We start from the raw sequence: 23,921 nt of genomic DNA on the forward strand, positions 1-23,921 counted from the left end.
GTCGGAAATAAAGGTTAATTATTTGATAAACAGGACAGGAGTAACTTAACGTTACTGAATGTAGAGGAAAGAAAAATATTTAACGTTTACCTATTGATTTATCTTTTTTCGGGATATAATGCTACTTTTACAAACTCTGTAAAGAGTAGTAAAAAGAGTATGACACTTATCTTCCAGAATTTTGACCACCAGTTTATCCTGACGCTGGCAAGCATCTCTCAACAACAACTTCTCCACCCATAGCTTCAGAATCTAATTACTCCCTCTTCTTCCAGAATGTTGCGACTGTTATGTGTGTATACTACTAGTAATTTACCCCCATACCCCCCCCTTCTCAGAGCTTTAAATCCAAATGTCAAGTTATCATCCGGCCACTACCTAAAGACTCTAAATTTCCCCATCCTTATCACTTCAGAGTCTTTAGGCGTCGCTCCGCCATCGCCGGTTTTGTACACAACGCTATGTTTTTAATGCATTTGATTACATCGTCGTCGCGCCGTCGCTCCGTCCGTCGCAAGTTTCGTACTCACTGAATAACCCCCCCCCCCCCCCCTTTTCTCCCAGTATGCTGTCACCCCCTGTCTGCTGGCGCTGGCAGTCATCCGGCCACTAGCTACTCAACAACCACCTCTCCCCGCATAACATCAAACTCTAACCCCCCCTTCTCCTCCCAGTATGCTGTCCCCCCCCTGCCTGCTGGCGCTGGTCGTGGCGCTGGGCGCGCTGCACGGGGCGCAGGCGCACGCTCGCACGTTCACCGTGTGCCAGCTGTCTAGAGAGCTGCAACGGTATAACTTCCCGAGGAACCTGATTGGACGATGTGAGTATAGCTTTTAATGTTCTATGTATTGTCGAAAGTAATACTTAAATAAAATTTATTAATTTCAAACACCACCACCTGTTTGATGCTATGGTAGGCCATAGCGCTGGTTTTCAGCTAATATTGTTATGTATGTGTGTGTACTACTGTGTACTTATATCTACAGGGTGTTGCAAAATTGGTATACTAAGCCGAAACCTACATGTGCAGCATGGTATATCTAAGCCCGAATCTGAAATCAGAATTTGGAAATTCGCGAAAAAAATAATATTTTCCCATAGTAAAAAGTCACGTGACCAACAAAGTTTCTATGGAATATGAAAAAAAAAATTCGCGAATTTTTTAATTCTGATTTCAGTTTCAGGCTTAGATATGCCATGCTGCACATGTAGGTTTCGGCTTAGTATACCCTTTTTGCAACACCCTGTATACCAAACATGGTTGTACCAGGATGCAAAAGTTCTGTTTTATGAAATTTTTAAATCCGTGAAAAAAAGTCTTGAATCCGTACGTAATTCACGCTTTTAAACTCTCTGTTTTAGCACTGGCGCATTTTCCTATCGACCATCTTATCTCCAAGACGACATTCAACGTAATTAGGTATTAACCTAACATCGTCATAAGACGGAACTAAAAACTTAATTATAATAAGCTTGAAGCAGGTGTCTTTAGTTCAATCACCATAGAAACTCATGCCCTGAATAGAACTTTAGTGACTTTTTGGTTTGTTTCCTCTAGACCCGTTCTAGTATACATCTGCATCTAAGATCTAGAATATCTCAGCTACAAAATACAGGGTAATCAAACACGATCCTTATCATAGAGCAGTAACAGTGGAATAAGCTGGGTATTAATTATCTAGTAATGGCTTAAACTGACAGTTTCTGAGGCACGATCTTGAGCACCATTGTGCACACTCTATCAATCAAAGTGAATCAATGCGGATGTAGGTACCGATTATACAGGGTGGGCCAAAGAGAGGTGAATTACCTTAAATACTGAATACAACCGAAATTAAAGAAGATAAGGTCAAAAACAAACTCAATTTTCAATTTACACTTCATATTTTAATTGTTCATTTAAGTCTAGTTATACTTACTTATTTATTTTGAAAAATATTTTCTTCAGACACTTATATTGTAAGTCTCTAAAGTTCAGGGCGAAACTTGTTGAACAAAGTTGTTCAGAATGACAAATTGTGTGACCTCTTATCGGTCCAACCTTTTTGCAACACAACGCAAGGATAGATTGGACCTCGGGGAAAATAGTGAAGAATACTTTTTAAATCGGAAATCCTTCGATGTTTTTTAAGGAACTTAATACTTACAAAAACTACAATGCTATTCCATGTTGGTTTTTTCAGGAGCCCAATCGCTAAGTCAAAACGAAACAACATTTACGAAGTACCTAATTAGTGGCAAATTCAAAATACATATTCAATTCAAATAATATAGTCGTCATAACAAGTCTGCGAGTTATACTGTGTTCTGACGATTTCAGTTTCAATTTCAAGATTACGGACTGCTCTTGGTCTAATGTGTGCAAAACAACAATTACTAGTAAATAATAAAAAGACAAACAATATTGATGTAATTTACAAGTGTTGTATCAATAATCTAATTGAACTTGCTACCAAAATCCCCGCAAGTTACTAAAACGGTAATAACATAGCTACTTCATGGTACCAGGAGCGCATATTCTAGCAGAGTCTTCAGGGATGTTCGCGGGCTCGTGATCGTAACACGGTAACTTTAGCACGGCATTTGTTACTAATGTTGGAACCATTGCACACTAAATATTTAATTAGAATTCGCAAGCATAAGCTGCGTAGAGCCGTGGATTTTAAACCGAGCGAAACGCGGGGTGTTATACATTTGACGTTAGTTAAAACGATTCAAATAAGATGTACTCCAACGTATGCAAGTTTAAAACCTAAGTACAGCCATGTATATATAGCATCAAAGTAACGCAAAGGCTGAATTTTACTCCGTCAACCCTAGGATGAAAATAATAAAATCAGCAATTAACTAAACTTTATATTTAATAAGATAATATTCCCGTCTCCCAGAGCTAAACTGTAAATCAATTCAGAATCTCTATTCTAGTCTGTACGTATGTAGGTACACTCGAGTCAATATAATACCTTAGAGCACTTCCTTTGAGGAAGCTAACTCCAACGAAACTTGGGTCGACACCTAGCTATGTACTGTCGGCGCCGTTATAAATTATGTGACTAACTAAGCTAGTCCCATTTTAATGTAATAACGTGTATAGACGCTTGCTAGTTTGTTAGACGCTCTTGAACATTCCATGCTCTGATAATTTCGAGTAATAACCTCTGTAGTTGATGCATATTGTGTGTTGGTGATGACATTAACTCCGTTAGTGTTTCATGAAAATCGATTTAGCAGTGCACCTCTGTCTACCCTGCAATACATCATTGTAGTATCAACAAGTACAATGATGCTAATTATAGTCAATACCGACGTTATATTGTATTTCTATCTATAGCCCGCTCCGTCCAACTGTAAAAAAAAACCTGTGGGAATCCCGGGATAAAAAGTTGCCTGTACATAGATATATTAATCCAATAATATGTGTCAGCTTCCCACATACCAATGTGCATTAAAATCCGTTCAGTTCATAGAGTGAAAAGCATCCATTGTTTATAATATTAGTATTTACCTAATATATTTGATGTTGTTAATAAATAATGGAGAATACCGTACATTCCAGTACACATACAGACAATAGCATAGATTGTGTATCTAGATTTAGGTATTACATAACATGTTGCCGACACACGCCAAGTCCGCTAGACTATCTGGACATGTCTTAGGCGTGTCTAGGTACTCTAGGTAGCACTCAGTGCCTGGATAGTGTTGCGTTATGCCCTAGGCTTAGTGCTTAAGCTACGAATCTACATGGTGCAGTGAGATTGGACGTAGTTCTTTATTGTTCCTAGGTACAGTCATGTTTGGTACAGTTTTAGAGTAGTAAATATGGCATTTATTACATTATTTAGTGATACTATATTTATGTAATAGTATTATAAATCACACTGAAGTTTTAAAATATGAATGAATTTGGAATTCCACTGAAAATAATATATAAAATTGTACACGGCGATTTCTTCATGCGAAATTCAACTTCTTACTGACAAAATTATACATTTCCAATAAAACAATGAAATGACAAAAGTTGAAAATAAATGCCTTATTACGTTGAAATGAAATTGTAGCCCCCAGGCGAGGCCTCATAAAGCCGTAATTTCACAAAATGGCGGAATTGTAATTTAACAGTTTAATGAATAAAATTATTTATCAATAAATAAGACAACAGTTCTTCGAAGTTGTAACAAAGAGATGACCGAATGACATAGTTCGCCGGAGGTCCCAAGTTCAGTATCCGACCGTCGGCAGTACCTAATGAGTACTAAAAAGGTATTGGTAAACGTATAAAGTTCTAAGACACACAATCTATGCCATTTTAGTGATACGTTTTCATACATGTCTTCTAAATTTTAATGATAAAGTGCGAAACTAATCTCTCGAGTGACATAATATTATAAATTATCTGGATCATCAGCGGCTGACGCTAACCTAACTGGCTTATTTCACCACGGTGTCTAATCCAACTACACAGTATAAAAAGTAGAACTATAAGTATCAACACTAACTTAACGAGTTATCTCTACGTGTATATTCATAACATGATTCACAAACAACAACAGTTGTACGGTGGCCTGCGCCTAAAAGTATACAGGCGGAATTTTTAAAATAGCGATCTCAAGCTCACATGCTGCTCAAGCACATCCACATAAACACCACTGCTACACACATCACACACAACACGTCCCCGGATTTATAACAGTTGTAGCTGGTCCCTTCATCATGAGGGATCGCTATTTTAAAAACTCCGCCTGTATACTTTTAGGCGCAGGCCACCGTACCTGTAACTCCAAATACCCTGATAAGCAAAAATCCATGCCCGAAATCCCGACTTTCCATTGATTTGCAACCTCGTCGGGAAATTTGTTTAGACAACTGTGCTCACGATTTTGGGTAAACGTTGTATTAATTTGAATTAATTTGGATTAGGAACGGTGTCTCGAGTCGCGACCCGCCGATAATGATATTACGAGACGACTCCAAGTTACTTGTACTTGAGTTGTTGAATACTCAATCGATGTTTAATGGTTGGGTGTCACAAATATTTCCGTAAAGCCGAAAGAGGTTGACACAGGGGGTGATTCTGAACAACCTTTGTTCGACGATTTCTGAAAATTCGCAAAAAATATATTATGTTGATTTTCCATAGAAACTTTGTTGGTCATGTGACTTTATCACTTATCACTATGAAGAAGTATTTTTTTTTGCAACCTGCCAAAACTGTAGTACACGTAGAAAAGTTGTTTAGAATGACCATGAATATAGGTAGATAAATAGAATAGAGACCATGACTGACAATCGTAACCTGAACAATATAAGGCTTTTTGAGATATTCTAAAATACCTATGCATAGGACGAGCTTTCAATTATTATGTTCTAGAAAGTAACATCATCGTGAAACTTATTCCCTAATAAAGTTCAATATTGAAAGGGTCAAACCGTTATTAAATTTTTTATCCGGGACTTTTTTGAATTCCGGACATGTTCGTACAGTCAGTACACTCGAAGAATTTTCCAACATGGATGAGTTGTTCAATTTTAATCCTTATGACTGTCGACTTAAGAACAATACACACAAATTGTTAATTCTTGTTTCTCGCATTCGTGTATCAATTTAAATCTCTCCTAACAATTTTGTAACAGGAATAAAAGGGAAATTAAGCCATTTGGCTGTTGATCAGTGAGTGCTTTTATGCAAATTTGAGTCGTGTCCGGACTAATAATGATTCACTTTTGTTTGCTTCGCATTTCCGCTGTTAATTATTTTTTTAAGGTTGGCAAGTACCTAGGTACCTGTAGGAATAGCAACGAATCTCGTTTTTTCTACTCCAATACGCCAGGACGGATGGTATTTATGTAACAGGGAAAAAACTTATTAACTAACAAAGAAAAAAAAAACTTACAGCTCATTAAAGTGTAATAGTTTAGCAATCGATAAAAAGTTACAATCGATAAATAGTAAGTAGGTACTTACGAATTGCAGTGGAGGGAAAGGATATATATTTTTATCAGACTATTGCCAGCTGTCTATTATTTTAAAACGGTGAGCTGAACCTTAAAGCCGTTCCCTGCTGATGGCAGACACACAGACAAAGCCTTCTTCAACAAAGCTATTGGGAAAACAAGCCAATTAGGACAGCTCTGCCTGTCTATGGGAGCCTGGTACTTGATGAGGCAGATTTGAAACTTCAAGTTATGGTGGATTTTGAGTAAAAGTTACGTTTTCGTCGATCATCAGAAAATTTTATATTTGTACGATGAATAAAAATTTTTGACTTTGACTTTGTTTATTACACTCGCGAGCAATGAAAAAGATCCATTCACAAAATGCCGACACCAAACCGCCCTATTTTTTTATATATGTACAGTTAATTAACAATTTGAACAAAATAAAAACGTTTTCATATAAGTAGTATTTATAAAAATAATATTGACATACTAACATAGGAAAGACAATAAATAGCATAATCGGCGGTCTTATTAGTAAAAGTAATCTCTTCCAGAAAACCACAAAAATAGGGAACAAAGTTAAGAAAATGGGTAATGTTTTAATTATTTACATAAATAGTAGGTAGGTATGTATAACTTTGTTTTTATGTTAACAAGCTACTCCCGAATTTTAATCTAACGAAAGCTTGTCGACATAAAAAGGTCTCTAATTTGTTATTCTGCCCCTAAATGAAAATTTTCGCAGTCGATTCGACGAAGTAAAAAAAAAGAAAATTGATTCTCTAAATCCAACAGCTGTTGCACCCCGTTCATTCAATATTGTCATTTCAAATTATATTTTTTATACACGTAGGTAATTTTTTTGTCATTTCAAACTTACTGTACTGTATCTTGATTTTTAGTTTTATTTGAAATAATATGGTGAAAGGATTGGTGCAGACTGCAGAGGACACATCTAATCATACATGATTGTATGACGACCGAATGGCGTAGTGGTTAGTGACCCTGACTACTGAGCCGATGGTCCCGGGTTCGATTCCCGGCTGGGGCAGATATTTGTTTAAACACAGATATTTGTTCTCAGGTCTTGGATGTGCCCGTAAAATGGCAATAGGCCCGCCCCCTATTACATTGGGACTAACATAACACTCTGGCGAAAAGTGGGTGCAGCAATGCACCTCTGCCTACCCCTCAAGAGAGTACATTAGTACAAGGCGTGAGTGCGTGTGTGATTGTATAAATATAAATACACTCAAGCGCAATGAAAAAGTTCCGATGACATATTATGGAAAGTCAATGGCAGGTGGGACATTTTCATTGCTCGTGAGTGTGGTAAAGCAACAAGGACTATATGTACGAGGGTGACCCGGAAAGTTAATTGAACTGGCTTCTTACAAAATAAATCATTTGCACACCAAAGTCTCTCACTACCATTAGACTAACTTGATATAATTTCCCATCAGGGGTATGCCTGGTGGACCACGCCAGCGGTCGGACCACGGACAAAGTGACTACCCACGACAACGGCTACTACAGCTACGGACTCTTCCAGGTACGTGGTCCAGAAGGCCTAGCACGGGGCGCAAGATTCAAGACGCCATTTCAACTTTACAACACGTGATAAAAGTTATGCGTTGTGCTCACTCACATTGCGCGGCTTCGAGAGCAAGTACGACGGGAAATATTTGTCTTGCGACCCGTGCTAGACTACTAGTTTCACCATAGACAAAGTGGCGTGTTTCAGGTTTTAGTACTTAAATGATTTTAGAATACTTAAGTACATATTTTTGAAAGACCTGCCGCTCTACTCTTGAAAGGCAATGTATTGCGTCTGTGTTGCGTTCTCAACATCAAAAAAATCATAACTTCTCTTCAAAATCGATTTAATAAAAAATAAAAATACATAAAATGATCATCAAGATAAGACTTTTTTTTAGAACTTAGCAGTAAGAACCAAGTACCCAGAATGTAGAATTAATTTTAAAATTTTAGCCGAAAAAGCCTTTTTTGGCCTTATTGCAAGTAAATTTCTAAATTGTATGCATTATATTATTGTTTCTAGGTTTTTTAAATTGGCATTACCTACCTGATCATATTAATATTTTTACTTTTTGGAATAACGCCTCTGAAGAGAAGTTATGATTTTTTTCATGTTGGGAACGCAAGACAGACGCAATACATTGCCTTTCAAGAGTGACGCCACTGAGCCGGACATATGCAATGATCTATTGATATATTTGAACATTAAATACTTTTGAATTAAATTATTACAATACAATACAATACAATACAATATAACTTTATTGAACAAAACACACAACATACATTAAATTACAAAAGGAGTAAGCACAATAGGCGGCCTTATCGCTAAAAGCGATCTCTTCCAGGCAACCTTTGGGTGAATGAGAGACTTATTGAGTAAGTAAAACATTAAGTATTAATAACAATCATCATATTAGTGCTAATATTATGTAGATTAAGGGATAAGCTATCATTAAAATATACTTGCTGCACTTACCAACATAAGATTATACTTACTCAAATCTTCGGAATAAGAGATGATTGTATAAATTGTTTAAAGTTGTTGTCCACACACGTGGTGTTGATACTTGCTTTATTTATTTATTGAAATTTTATTTGAAAGAGATAAAAATGTTTTTAGATATAATTATGTATGTTATATATATGCAAATTGTCAAGAAAGGCAAATAAAATTGTGCTAAATTTCAGTGCAGTTGTCTACTTCGACATTTTATAAAAATATTTAATTAAATATAATTGCGTCGCGCCGCCGTTAACTAGCAAACTGTGAGCATTTGGCATACTGAACCAAACTGTTTGTCTGCCACAGAGTAGGTAGGTACATTAATTATTTTGTTGTCTGCTGAAGATGCAGCCTACCAACCAATTAAACCGTCATCCCACAAATAAATCTACCTCTATTTTTTCCAAGTATCAAAATCCTTAATCCAACTACAAAGTTTCCTCGTTAATAGGAGAAGGCGTGCGAAGTGCGAGCTCGCTTGGGAATTAATTATTTTCCAGACTTAGCACACGCAACCGGATAGCGTTGCCGTGTATCGTATTGTTGCTTGTTGAACGTGATTCTGTATCTGCCAGTGTTGTACCTAGGGATTACTTAAGGCGTCTTGAGGCCTAGCGCTAGACATTTAAGTACTTACTTTAAGATAATTATTTTTAAATACTTTATGCCCATAGATAGAGACCTATAGAGAGCTTTTGGAAAAAAACTCTATACCCCTGGTAAACACCCCTGTCCCTACCCTTTTATGAAGAAGCCCTTTTTTTAATAAAAAAAACACAAGTGCACAACAAAAGTTGTTAAGAATGACCCCCAGAGCCCAGAGACACCTTCTTTCGCTTTGCTATATGTACCTTTTAATATTTAGTTGCTATATTTAAGTAAACATGTATAAGAACCAATCCAAAATCAAGGAGATGTCTAGGAAAATGTACAAAAATTACGTTTTCGGTCAACAATTCAGTTTTCGTTATGGCAGTTATCGATACGGATCAATAAACTATTGTCATGATTCATATTGAAGCACCTACGATTAATGAATCCCGCTATAATGAATAAACTAACCCGAAAATAGTGGGTACCAATGAATACATACAACCATCGATATTTTAATGCCAACTAGATGGAGTGCCAGTGCAAATGGACAAATAACAGTCCACTTCTACCACGATACTGAGCTCTTATTTTGAATTAGTTCGGTAAGAAGATTGGTACAACCATTTTAATTAAGTTGAACTTAAAACGGTTTGACAGTTTATTTTGTATGTGTCATATCATCTAGTTCGTATATTTTCAATCTAAGCATACAACGTATCTAATGTGTCACATTTCACCGTGAACAAATTGCGTTTCCAATGTCCAACAGATGAGCATGTAGGGATTATTTATGTCGACCGAATGGTGTAGCGGTTCGATCTCGGCCGGGACAGATATTTATTTAATCTAAATACTATTAGATCATAATTTTATGTGCATAAAACATGATATAGGTACATTGGTGTTTTCTTAAATTAACAGGCCTCATGGTTAGCCAATACACATAGCATGCAATTTATTTATTACTACAGACTAATACTTATTATAGGGCTATACTGTATCTGTGTAGATATATCAGCTGTCCGATACCCGTAATATAAAATTGTTAGAAGTATCTAATTTCTAAATAAGAAAAATATAAGAATTTAGTGAATTTTCAATACTTGAAGAGAGATTGGTCTTTAACTTTTGGATTTTAGATTGCTAATGGTCGGTGTTGCGGTAGCTGATGACCCGTTGAACCTATGAAGGCTATTCATTATAATTCATGCATTCCATAAACAGGCAAACACAGCGTGGGACGCCCTCCTGCCCGCTGGACCGACGACCTTGGGCGGGAAGCCGGTAGTGGCTGGATGAGGAAGACCGAGGACCGAGTGTTGTGGCGCTCCTTGGGAGAGGCCTATGTCCAGCAGTGGATTTTTATTGGCTGATGATAGAATGCATTCCCATGTGACCCGCCATGTGACCCGGGTGTCACGTCCATTTGCATCAATCCATCCGCGACTCAACCACACCCGCGCACTGACACCCACCAGCCCACCACTTACCACAGAACTTGTACGGAATCCGGAGTGGGCTCACATTTTCTAATCTATTTAGGTATTTATTTGATGGAATCGACGCACCAATAGCTGTTCATCATGCCTTAGGTATAATTCACCTACATTTTAGGTGAACTATAATTTTTACCAGACTGCACACCCAAGATCTAATGGGTCTCGGGTTAGTATGTACTTAATTGTGTAAATAATGTAATATATCAGCTGACCGATCCCTATATTACAGGCTCTGCCTAGCTTTTGGTTGGGTGGCTGTGTTTGAGTTGTCCCCTCATATTATTATTATGAATAGTCCACAGCAGGACACCTCCTCCAAGCATTTTAGCTCCGTGTCCATCTAAACCAGTATGTTTCGCAACACCGATTGTTAATTAATGTCCGCTACATTAGTTGCGTCCGCGGTTTGTGCCCGACGCCCGATTCTGGTGATTCTCTTTCGGATCGGACTAGGGTCGAGATTTCTCCCTCCAGGTATCACTGGTGTTTGACGAAGCTAACTTTTCATAAGGTTCAGAAATTAGCTACAGTCAGCTGTACACTTTTGTATCTTGTCAAACTCACAAACTGCCTATTAAAACATTGTCAGTTTTTTATGTAGCTAGTTTGTCAAGGAACAAAAGTGTATACCTACTTATGCAGCTGACGTACATTGTTTCCCTAATAAACTTTGTGTTCGCCTTTGTTTCTGTTGCAAAGTTCGCATTGTTGGATTCTTATCAAAGGGTTTTTTCGTCGAGTGGAAATTAATTTTGACCGCTAAGTGCTGAATTTCCTCCAGTGGTAATTGAGTAGTTGAAACTTCGACGCTGAAGATTATTTCAGCTTTCACCAGAATAGGGCGCGATGCGTGAAGTTCTATACGCTACTGATTTCAACCATTGTGGTGGTGGTGGACAAATGTTAGGTTATGATTGTGATCGATACATTTGTGACGGTATATTTAATTTTTAGGCCTAAAATTACGTAGCATATCTGTGTATACATAAAATCAAGCAAGCGTGAATCATATTCATTTATCTATTTATTTATGAATTCAGTTTTGTTTCTTTTTTGTTAATAAAGGAATATTTTCTTTCATCAAAATAATTTATAAAAGATTTAAGGTAGGTAGGTACTTATGTCCCCTCAAGGGCCCATTAGTTCTTTCCATCGTCGTATTTGCTAGGCCATCGCTACCTCAATGGAGTGGTGCTTAGTGCAGCAGAAACGACAACCACAGTAAAATCTAAACCCAGAGGTGCAATACCATCCCACCTGCGCATAATATCACGATTAATCCTAAAACGGATACACCGGCATTGCAAATAACGTGCCGCTCAAAACACCGTCTCATTATCATACAAATTACATGCAGTTTGATTGTGCCTCGTCCCAAACTGATCGATCGCTCGCTCTGATTCACTTGTTGCTAGATTTATCGTCATTTTCGTGTTTAGAATATATTGTGTAACGTGTCTATTCACTGAAATGTAAACCTTTGGGCACAAATATTACATAATTTATCAGGAAACTGAGGTTACGGACCTTGCTCAAAAAAATTGCAAGTTGTAGGGATAGTGGACCGGTCTAATATCTATCGAAGAAAGATACATGGATAGAATGACACACTAACTAATGTGGGAGGGATTCCAATATACATAATAGGTACTAGTGATGTAACGAATGTGTGTTTTTGGACATTCGCGAATGCGAATGCGAATGCGAATATCTGATATCGACATTCGCGAATGCGAATGCGAATGCGAATATTCAGCTTGTGTTCAAATTTAGAGCCATTTGTATGGTTTAATGGCAGTCTCGTACTGAACGAGGTACGTTACGTTCTAGGCACATTCCGAATCCGACTAGCCAACACTAGTCGCAGTTTTTTTTGTAAAAGTAGTAACACTTTAGTTTGCTCCGTAACTGTTACGAGTTACGACACACTGCGACTGTGTGCGGTTTCTGAGGATGACTTACACGAAACATTTAAACGTATTTAAATTCTGATACTACAAGGGTTATTGGTAAGTAGACCTGATCCTTTCAAGAGGTGATAGAGGAAGACATTTTCAGTCGATTGAACCTATAATTCACTATCTGAAACTTTACCATTTCTAAGATATTTAATTATTTTTTTACATTATCAGCTTATAAGCTTTTATATAACATAGGTATTTCAATATCAAGTCGATTTACGTATCACTAAGATATTATGGCCAAAACAACCAGAAAACGCGGAGAAAACTCAATAGGGGTTTCCATACTAAAGTCAACTGGACTGAAAACAATCACACTTTTTACCTTTAAATTGGGCTAATCTTGTTAGTTTTCCTGTTGAATTTTGTCCGTCTGTGCTGGTTGTTTTGGTCATATCTTGGTGATACCTAAATCGATTTGATATTGAAATATCTTATTTGAAAGCTTATAAATTGATAATTTTTTTAAGTTGCACAAGAAAATGTCACATGATATTCTTTTTTAATTTAACTTATATTTTTTACGTTTCGAATATATTTTAAAATTAATTATTTTGAGGTATTGTGTATAATTTAAGTCAAATAATGCACATTTGATTATTTTAATTTGTTTAAAAAGGTGTCACTTATGCAAAACAACAAAAAAAATGAAATATAGCTAGTTTTTTTATTTATTTTCGGTTTTAAGCATAACATTTTGTCAATAAAAAAAAACTTAAATATTAAATATCTTAGAAATGGTTAAGTTTCGGATTATGCATTAAGGCCTCTACACACCAAAGCCGCTCACCCGGCGGCTCAGGCCGCCGGCTCGACCCGCCGGCCTCATTTTGTACAATCATGCCTCATTTTGTACTATGTTAACCCGCCGGCACTAGGCCGCCGGGCTATGCCGCCGGGTCAGCGGCTTTGGTGTGTAGAGGCCTTTATAGGGTTCAATCGACTGGAAATGTTCAGGTCACCTCCTGAAAGGATCAGGTCTACTTGCAAATAATCCTGTATACTGTCAAAGCACCCTTTTTGTTTGTTTATCTAAAGTTTCATTTCCCAAAGTTAATAAATAATACCAAATGATAAAGTAAGACTGGAAATGTGATTTAGAGGGTAACTAGATATAAAAAAGTTATATACCAATGGATTTAGATTTTGTTAACCTACCATTATCTTCAAATAGTTTTTGTTAATAAGTACTGATATTCGCAAAACATTCGCACAAAATCTTGCGAATGCGAATGCGAATGCGAATATCCAAATACATGCGAATATTCGCGAATGCGAATGCGAATGCGAATATTCGTTACATCACTAATAGGTACATCTTATAAAAGTTAATTTAAGCGCCATCTTAAATAAATAAATAATATAATATACACTTACTAACTAGATTACTACTAACACTATTCTAATCAAAAATACCTCTCCGACACATTCCCGACCCAAAGGTACCCATGACACTGGCAGCGTTACCACGCTGCACAGTGCACAGCCAGGGATAGCCTCTGCATCAGGTGTGCCCGGAAGAAGATCCCAGATTTGATTTTTGATTGATTGAAGCGTCTGCCGATTTCTCTTAAGAAGGCCCTACCCTCTTCTCCCCAAACCCCCATCGTCTCCACAGCCAATGGCACAAACAAATAAAGCTGCATTCTAGGCTATATTTGAGTTTATCGAAGAATACAAACTCTGTCATATTCTCATTAATTATCATCGACAGCCCATGATTATCCAATTTTGAATATAGGTCTCTCCTAAGAAGCGCCACAACAATCTGTCTTCAGCCTTTCTCATCCAGCCACTACCATCGTCTAAGGTCAGCAACCTGTTCCACATCCCACTAAACTTTCTTGTTCGTGGTCTTCTAATTTCCTTCTCTCCACTCATACTAGCATAACTGTATGCTATGCTCTGTATAATATTAAATGTAAATAGCCCTCTAAACTACCCTTAACAAGAGGCTAGTCAATCACCACTTCCTCACAATAGATGATTGATGCACAAAGGGTCAAGCCATGCCCTGGTTCACAGACAATCTGCTGGGCAGTTGTGTTGCGTCTATTATTTAATCTGTGCTATCAGTCTTTCCTGTCCGTAATTGGGTCCCTTCTGAGTTGAATCGCTCTCGGTGCATCTAAACGCTGTTGTGCAATCTAGGGTCATTGATACCACTTAGGCATAGACTGGGGAGCTAGGCTAGGTCATTGGTCATTCTTTAAGAATTCCATTGCGCTCATCGCTGAATCTCATGAACGTTTCAAATATATTTGATTGAACATGATGTATATACATTATCGTTTTCCAAACATTATAGGTACCTATTACATAATTTTTTGTTTCACAATAGATAACCCGAAGGATATTTCACTGTATAAATGATGTGTTAAAAGTGTAGTCCAGATTAACATAAAAATTAAACGTTTTTGGTTCTTAAAATTAATGATTAGCTCTGTAAACACGGACAGTATAATTTTTATTAATTTCAGTACTATCAAAGCAAATACTCTTTTATTTTCTGCTGGCGTCTTTGACTCTCGGAGCTTTGCGTAAATATCCTTAATTACATCATCTATTTTGCTTGCGCCATCTCGAAAACTCTATCTGGTGATTACGATCGACATTTTTTTTTATTAGATATGTACATATTTATGTATTTAAAATACGTAGCATCTAGACTGCCGCTTCCACAACGTAGTCGCGTTACGTAGAACTAAATTAAGTATGACAACATACTCGCGAGCAATGATAAAGTTCCACTTTTTAAGTTTATTTTGATTACATTTAATTAATAACACAAAATTTACGTTATTAGTTTGTGATTCGCTGTTGAATTTACTTTAATATTGCAGACTTTTCCGTTTCTTTTGGAGTTATTTGGTAAATAAATAAATAAATAAATAAATATGTGGGGACATCTCACACACGGCCATCCGACCCCAAGCTAGGCAGAACCTGTGGTATGGGTGTCGGACAGCTGATATATCTACACAAATACATAGATAGATAGATACTAAATATAAATATCAACACCCAAGACCCGAGTACAAATATCTGTCTTTAAACAAATATCTGCCCCAGCCGGGAATCGAACCCGGGACCATCGGCTCAGTAGTCAGGTCACTAACCACTACGCCATTCGGTGATTTTATTTTTTATTTTATTTTTAAATGGAAAACTTACGGCTATTTTGAAAAAACACTTATAAATAATAGACAACAGAGCGCCAATTACAAGTTTTTACTAGTACATAGATAGTGTCCATCAACCCGCACTAGGCCAGCGTGGTGGACTTGGCCTAAAACCCTCCTTCATTGGAAGGAGACCCGTGCAGTACAATAGGTCGTGTGACAATGGTGATATTGTCACTGGAACTTTTTCATTGCACGTCTATGCATTACTCTCGAGAATTGTCATCGAGCAGGTTTCAGTTCATGCTTAGTTAGATCTACCCAAAACGGAAACTGGGCTATAATCCTTTTGAGGTGTGTGTGTTTAATCAGTCAATTAGTATACGCTGCTACATTAGTAGTGAACAGTGCCTTTGAGAAATTCAGTGGTTAACTCCACACAATATAATACACCAACCATTCTCTAGAATCCGCATATGTATGCATACCAGCATCTTCGATTGCATCAGAATGGGGGTCCTTATTGAATGTGCTGAAAAGTTTCCATTACGATTTGGTTTGATTTTCAGCCATTTCATTTACAAATTGTAGAAAATTACTAATATGACACATTTAAAAAAACAAAATCGGTTTAGCCGTTTTGGAACTACGCTACTACATACACGTTCAACTTATAACACCCCTCTTTTTCCATCGGGGGTAAAAAACAGTACGATCATGGCCTGAAAAGAGAGGAGGGTTGTGGGTGTGCCATGTATTAGGACGACCTTATAAACAGAATGTCGCCGTGTTATGCCTCCTCCGTTGGATTCGCGTTTCGTCTGCAACCATTTTGGCAAAAAAATGTCGTGCTGCTATTGGACTATACAGCCATCAACGACGGTGCGGCCGTCGTAACTCATAACCCACGAGCGCTGCAACAACCATCTATATAGATGCTGTGGCCAATGATGATAAACAGAAAGGGTTTTGATTAAGAATTCTCTGAATAAAATGTTGGCTTGGCAGAGGCCTATGTCCAGCACCGAATGATGATGACATTGATGATGTTCATGATAACGTGAAATATCTGATTAATCTGTCGCATTGGACGTAAATGGATTATAATATGCCTAAGGAACGTTTATGTAGATCTCCATCCTGCTAGACCAACCACCTTAGACAGTTAACAGGATGTGGTTGGATGAGGATTTCCGACGTGATAAGAATGTTGTAGTGCTTTTTGAAAGGGGTTCACTACGCGGGTCTAGTAGCGGGGACTACGGGCTGATGATGATAGTTACAACAACTGTAGAAGCACTTTCAGCGGTATCACGCTGATCCCCAGAATAAGGCTGCTCCGTCGGCGGATGGGCGTAACTCCTAGAATCTACTCGTGGTAATTTAGATGGAAATAGGTCGGACATTGACCGCCGATGCGTGATCTTTCACGCTCCAAGTGATAGGGCAATATGGAGATGCGGCGAGGGGTCACGGCGGAGTGGTTTGTGCTTTTGATAAGTTGCGGACTGATAGTCGTATGTTAGATGAGAGCTTTTTAATGCCAACAAAATGTAAAAAAAACTTCTAACATTATGTTTTTGAATGAAGTATGAAATTGGCGCAGTAGGTTGGGCGGCAGAGAACATTCGTATGATTCCTACGACAAGCTAACAAGTTATTTGCTGTTTTCATTTATGTATAACTAGCTGTTCCCGCGCGCTTGGCTTCACCTTAAAAAGTTTTCCCGTGGGAATTCCGGGATAAAAAGTAGCCTATGTTCTTTCCCAGGGTCTAGATCGTATGTATACCAAATTTCATTCAAATCCGTTCAGTAGTTTTGGCGTGAAAGAGTAACAGACAGACAGACAGACAGACAGACAGACAGACAGACAGACACAGTTACTTTCGCATTTATAATATTAGTTAAGGATTTATGTACGTAGCGTAGGTATATTAGCTGTCTGACACACAGCTGTTTGGGATCTGACGTCGGTACACAACAATTTTATAAGCATCTCCGTTATACGACATAGGTCACTCATTATTTAGATGATATTTTTATTTTTAGACGCCCGAATGGCGTAGTGTTTAGTGACCCTGACTACTGAGCCGATGGTCCCGGGTTCGATTCCCGGCTGGGGCAGATATTTGTTTAAACACAGATATTTGTTCTCAGGTCTTGGATGTGCCCGTAAAATGGCAATAGGCCCGCCCCCTATTAAATTGGGACTAACATAACACTCTGGCGAAAAGTGGGTGCAGCAATGCATCTCTGCCTACCCCGCAAGGGAGTACATTAGTACAAGGCGTGAGTGCGTGTTTATTTTTATTTTGTTTTCACCCTCGGGTCGACTACAACATGATTTCACCCAATAGGTATTGATTTTATACGAACTGATTCTGTTAGGGTCCGTCCTACAAAAGGAAAAACCCTTTCACTTTGTTGATTATAATATTTACCAGATAAATTCACATATTGAACTGGTTATTATTACCTGCAACAAAAAAATATTTTTCGTTATAAAATATCATAAAAGTGATACACAGATTTCATAAAAACATTCAAGCCTAATGATTAAAATGTACGTAAATTAAATAGGTAAGTAGCTACATATTATATCCTTCATCCGCAAAAAATAAGTTAATAGGTACAGCCTGAGGCAGGAGAACTCTTGAGAGTGGTCAGGTTTATGTATACCTATATTTTCCTTACATAGCTACTGCCAAGCAAAGTCACAAAAGCTACATTCAGCCAAGCTAAAGTTCGTCAACTACCAAATTCCTCCTTCCTTCCAATCTAGCTCACTCTATCGACTCCTAAAAGCAGTTTATCTCTGCAGACCTCATCAAAACACCTATAAATTTCCAGATCAGAGCACCAATATGTGACAGAACGATCTAGAAGCGGGATAATTATGACGGGTCACTTCAGCTTACGAAAAACTGGTTAAGAAGCGCTGTTGCTCTAACCACGACCTTTATAACGTTGTATATTGCATGACACTCACGTTCGTTTATTTTTTGACGATTTTTTTGTCATGATAGAGTAACCCTACTGAGATATGAATTAAGTAAAGTCAGAGTTAGGCTTTTCCATTTCCGTATCAAAATTACAGATTTATGAAATATTACGGAATTTCGGAGAATATTTTCCAGGTAATCAATGCTTAGTTATGTGAAATATCAATATAAATTAATATTAGTTACATATTATTATAGTACCTAAGAAAAATTATATAACATTATATTATAACATTATATATAACATTATAAATTATATACATACAACGGGAAATGTTTCTGCGTAATGCCTATAAATCTGAAAGCTTCGGCGAATAAAAGCTTCAAAGCTCATAATGGAATTGTACTATCCGTGCACCCAAATACTAATACCTAAAAAGTACTTATATGTACATACATTTTAAAGATTTGTTTGTTCCATTGCTAAGGGCCTGTTCCACAATGTCTGGTTAGTGGCTACCTGTCGGATAAAATACATGCTGTCACTCTCTGTCATTATTTTTTAGACAGTGACAGTATGTATTTTATCCGACAGGTAACCACTAACCAGACATTGTGGAACAGGCCCTAAATGTTGGTATTCAATGAGTATTTATACAAGATTGGCGGATACTAAACTGCCAAATACCCTCTTTCACAAATTGTCTAGAACTGTATTTTTTTAGGTAGGTAGGTACTCTTGGGCTACCTCTTTCTGGCTCAGCCTGACTAACTAACTAACTAATAACTCTATAGAGGTATTATTTACTTGCTTTTTCTCCAACATTTCATCTAGCCCAGTAATACCTCTATCTACATATTTACTACTATTGACTACCCTCCGACTCCAATATCCATACTCAATATCACAGAAATATATTCCGAATGTGAATTCTTCACGGTACATATTTACATATCTTTATATACTTGCAGTATATAGCTATATACATAGAGACGGGAGATTAGCAATCTCGGTGGAAGTATTAGTAGCGGACAGATATTTGCCGTTGGAGCTGATTTCAATCGAGACTTCGATTTGCAGAGTGCTGGGACGTCTGCGATAGGGATGGGAATATATTTGAAGACTTAGATTAACAATTATGTCGATTCTGAAGGCACCAATTTAAATGTTAGAGCTGCGAAAACCTTAATTTCTTTAATTAAAATTCAGCACTATGAGTGTTTACGTAAATATCATTTTGCGTTAGCTTAATTTATAGTTTGACAGCGTTAAAATTAGAATTTCTGCCTTCAGAATAGCTATATACAAACAAGTCTGGTGTTTCACATACTAAAACAAAGCAACAACTGTCAGCATGTTCATTACTATCAAACCGTTTTAATTTCAACCTAATGGCAACCACTGCATGGACTAATGAATAAAGTCACAGATCTTCAAACCAAACTAATTCAAAATAAGAACTCACTGGTTGTTATTTATCGAGACGTTTCTTTTGCATTGACTGAAAACTAATCGACGAGTATCTTTCAACAATTTTTTTTAACTTAGTATAGTAGTAATATACATTGTTGTTGATTATGTGAGTTCTGTGTAATGATGAATATTTATTTTATGTAAGACACAAGCTATGTCGTGTGTTAAAATTATGTATATAAAAAGTAAAATCAGGGACAAAGACAGTACTACGGCATTTCAAGAGAGCGTAAAACGTCGCAACCTCCACGCATATTTGTCGACATCGACAGTTGGCAAATTTCCATTTATCGATATCGTGACTGGGGCAGGCCTAGGCCTCCTTCAGGGTCGCGGCAGGTGACAATGCAAATAGCGTCGCGGCGCTCCCCACAATACCTGCGAGCTGGACCCACTCGACCCAAGGGCTGGACCCTCGACCAGTTTATACAGGGTGTTGAAAAAAGGATTTTGAGGTGAAAAGTTGTTGGAGTACGATGTAATGTGTGATTTTGGAAATTACCGGTTTTATTTTTAGATTTGATTTTTAAGTTTCTTGTTGACACTATTTTCTATACCTACATGGCTCCCAACATTTTTTTCTTCTTTGAAGTAATTCTGATCATATTTTTTACTTTTACGAATTAACTTTGAATCTGCTTGAGAGTAACGATTTAGATGATCACACTTCAGTTTACTAAACCTTATTAGAACATACTGTATAACTATCTAGCTACTGAGATCATTCCCGAAGACCACACGAGACCTAAATCGGATCCGGTAGAATCGAGAACAATGACGTATATTAGACATCGGATTCCAATTTATACCGCTCGATGATTGAACGCCTGCACATCCGGTTCAACCGGTAACCGGACCGGTGACAGCCGGGTGAAACTTACATACTAGTTGCAGTTACTAGAGACTGTTGTAGTTTTGGATACAGTTTCATGTGAGTACGAAGGTATAAGTCAAGTCAGCTTAAGGACAGTGTTATATGAAAAACGTAATCACTAAATTATTATATATTTTTTAATAAGGAGGGTAGTTATTACATAAATAATAATAAATAAATATGTTGGGACATCTCACACACGGCCATCCGACCCCAAGCTAGGCAGAACCTGTGTTATGTGTGTCCGACAGCTGATATATGTACACAGATACATAGATAAATATATATTAAATAGATAAACGATAACCAGACACAAGGCAAACATAAGTGCTCATCACACGAATGTTTGCCCTAGGCGGGATTCGAACCCGCGGCCCCAAGCTTCGGAAGCAGCTTCACTACCGCCTAAGCTATGGTGCCGTCAAAATAATTATCTGTAAGTATTTATAATTGCCAGTGTCTAGATTTGGGCGCAAAAGTCTCATACTTAAAGAATATTAGAAAGAATGACTAAAGCAATTTTCATAAACAACCATGTATAGTAAATCACGTATTTCTCTTCCTGAAAATAAAACAAAATTAATAGCAATTTTGTTTTATTTTATTTTCATTACGTAATTTTCCACGGTAAATATAATTAATTAATTGAGTTGCGTCAATTGTCATTCTGCGGGCTAATTAATACTTCCATATTTTAATCATTCACCAATTATTTTATGTGAAGTTAACGGTGCGCACTTCTATCAGTGATCGAGCCAAGACTATATTTAAATCGCGGATGTTATACACTAACGGGCAATGAAAAGGTTCCTCTGAGAAGAGCATCAAATTACTTCAAAACGGAAAAGGCTATCTTAATGCCGTCTTCTGCAACATTGAAATACATTTAACAGAGCATCACGATATTACCAACTAAAATCGGTTATATATTGTTCCAATTTTAAATTAAATCTTTGAAAAAATTGGGGTCGTTTATGGTTGGCATTTTTTGAGTGGAACATTTTCATTGCCTGGCAGTGTAGTTCATCAAAATTCGATAACCAATGAACTGTTATCACACAGATTTTTCGTTTAACGAAACTTTCATTTGGCGAAACATCAATATCAATGAATTGGTTACACACCAAACATCAATATCAATGAATTGGTTACACACCAAACCGAACCTTTTTTAGTTAGGTGGTACAATATTGCCGACCATCCCCAACATTGAACAGCCTTCAGATGTATCATTGACAAAACGACACTCTGCAAAATGTCGTTTTGTCAATGATACATCTGAAGGCTGTTCAATATAAGTAAGCATTTGGATCCATTTTGTGCCTAGGTAATACTTTTTTCAGCTAACGAGCTAGGTTTATTATAGTAAACACTATTATTGTGAAAATTAAAAAACCGACTTCAAAAAACCACTAAAAAGTAAGAAATAATTTAAGGTTTACTCACACCAATTCTATGTGACAGTACAAATACACCTAAGCAGGAACTGTTCTTTTTTGATGTTGGTGCGATGACAAAGTAATCTGAAGAAATATGGCACCAACTTCAAAAAAGAGCAGTTCCTACTTTCATTCAAGCCTAAACACGAGGTAGTTGCTAAATACCGTTGAGGAGTTCCCTTGACTGCCTTCCGTTTCCATCATCAGATCAGCTCAAGGTCACCATCATATTTTTTTGTTATAAGAACTATATTTAAGTTCTAAATTTCATTAGAATCGGTTAACAGGTGCCCAAAATGGAAATTCATACCCTGTTTTTACCCCTTTACCCACCCTTTGGGGGTGGAATACACTTCTGAAAAAAAATGGGACCACCCCTGAGCTCAACCCAATACATCAAAAAATAGTTTTCAAAATCGGTCCATAAATAGCGGAGTAATCGGTGAAAATACATTTAAAAAAAACAATACAGGGTGTTGCAAAATTGGTATACTAAGCCGAAACCTACATGTGCAGCATGGTATATCTAAGCCCGAAACTGAAATCAGAATTTGGAAATTCGCGAAAAAAATAAATAATTTTCTATAGTAAAAAGTCACGTGACCAACAAAGTTTCTATGGAAAAAGATATATTTTTTTCTAGAATTTTCAAATTCTGATTTCAGTTTCAGGCTTAGATATACCATGCTGCACATGTAGGTTTCGGCTTAGTATACCCATTTTGCAACACACTGTATACAGACGAACTGAGAACCTCCTCCTTTTTTCAAGTTGTCATTACTGTTATAGCATATCGGGAAATTCACAGCGTCTTGATATTATTAAAGTAATATAAAAACGGCATTTTTTCATAAAAGCGCAATCATTAAAACTCATAGTTTTCCCATTACCACCCAACAATACATCATCAACATACACCAATCGTACTTTTAACAGCATAATACCGATAAAATCTGCTTGGCGATATTCTGTTACCAAAATTAAAGCGGTAATGTTGCCAGCAGGGAGAAAATTTCCCCACATTATACGGTCGCGGATATTAATCGTTTAACCACAATTCATATGGCAACATTTTAATTTTCACACTTCAATGGAAGAAATTTTAATTATAGGTAAATAGGTATGTAACGGTGCACCCGGAATTACATACGTTTATTTCTTTAATTTTGATAAGGTCCTGCACCTGCCTTACTCGAATGGAAACTTTGTGTATTTCCCACCACTGCTGCACTGGTTCAAGTTGATGGGGTTACTTTTGATGTTCAGGTTTTAAAGAATTTATTAACCCTCTTTTCATACGGTAGCAATAGCAGCAAAAAGTGATGTTTTCTGTTATTTCTTTTCAAGGTTTAAAAAAACATAAAAATAAGTTCAAAATTCGTATTTAAAATAACTCTTTATAAAGTATAAAATATGAATCATCCTTGATGATTGGTAGATTCTATAACTAGGCCGAATCAATATGATACGAGAAAATAAAGATGGCGTATGTGTAACATCCGGATCCGGTATTAACTCGTTTCAAAAATG

The 23,921-nt window shown here is 37.1% G+C and overlaps 2 protein-coding genes across 2 annotated transcripts in view; one reads left to right on the top strand and one right to left on the bottom strand.

Moving 5' to 3' along the window:
* The window catches only part of LOC105395622 (leucine-rich repeats and immunoglobulin-like domains protein 3), a 76,155-nt gene that overhangs the window by 19,434 nt on the left and 32,800 nt on the right, over nucleotides 1-23,921 (bottom strand). The gene's annotated exons all lie outside the window — the stretch shown is intronic.
* Nucleotides 1-23,921, top strand: part of LOC105381977 (lysozyme) — a 30,278-nt gene that overhangs the window by 2,147 nt on the left and 4,210 nt on the right. Inside the window, exons 2-3 of the mRNA XM_048631142.1 lie at nucleotides 675-820; nucleotides 7,404-7,492. Coding sequence (XP_048487099.1) covers nucleotides 676-820; nucleotides 7,404-7,492 — 234 coding nt within the window. The 5' untranslated portion in view covers nucleotide 675. The remainder of the gene's footprint in view (nucleotides 1-674; nucleotides 821-7,403; nucleotides 7,493-23,921) is intronic.

The sequence above is a fragment of the Plutella xylostella genome, chromosome 28, assembly GCF_932276165.1.
Source record: "Plutella xylostella chromosome 28, ilPluXylo3.1, whole genome shotgun sequence".
NCBI lineage: Eukaryota > Metazoa > Arthropoda > Insecta > Lepidoptera > Plutellidae > Plutella > Plutella xylostella.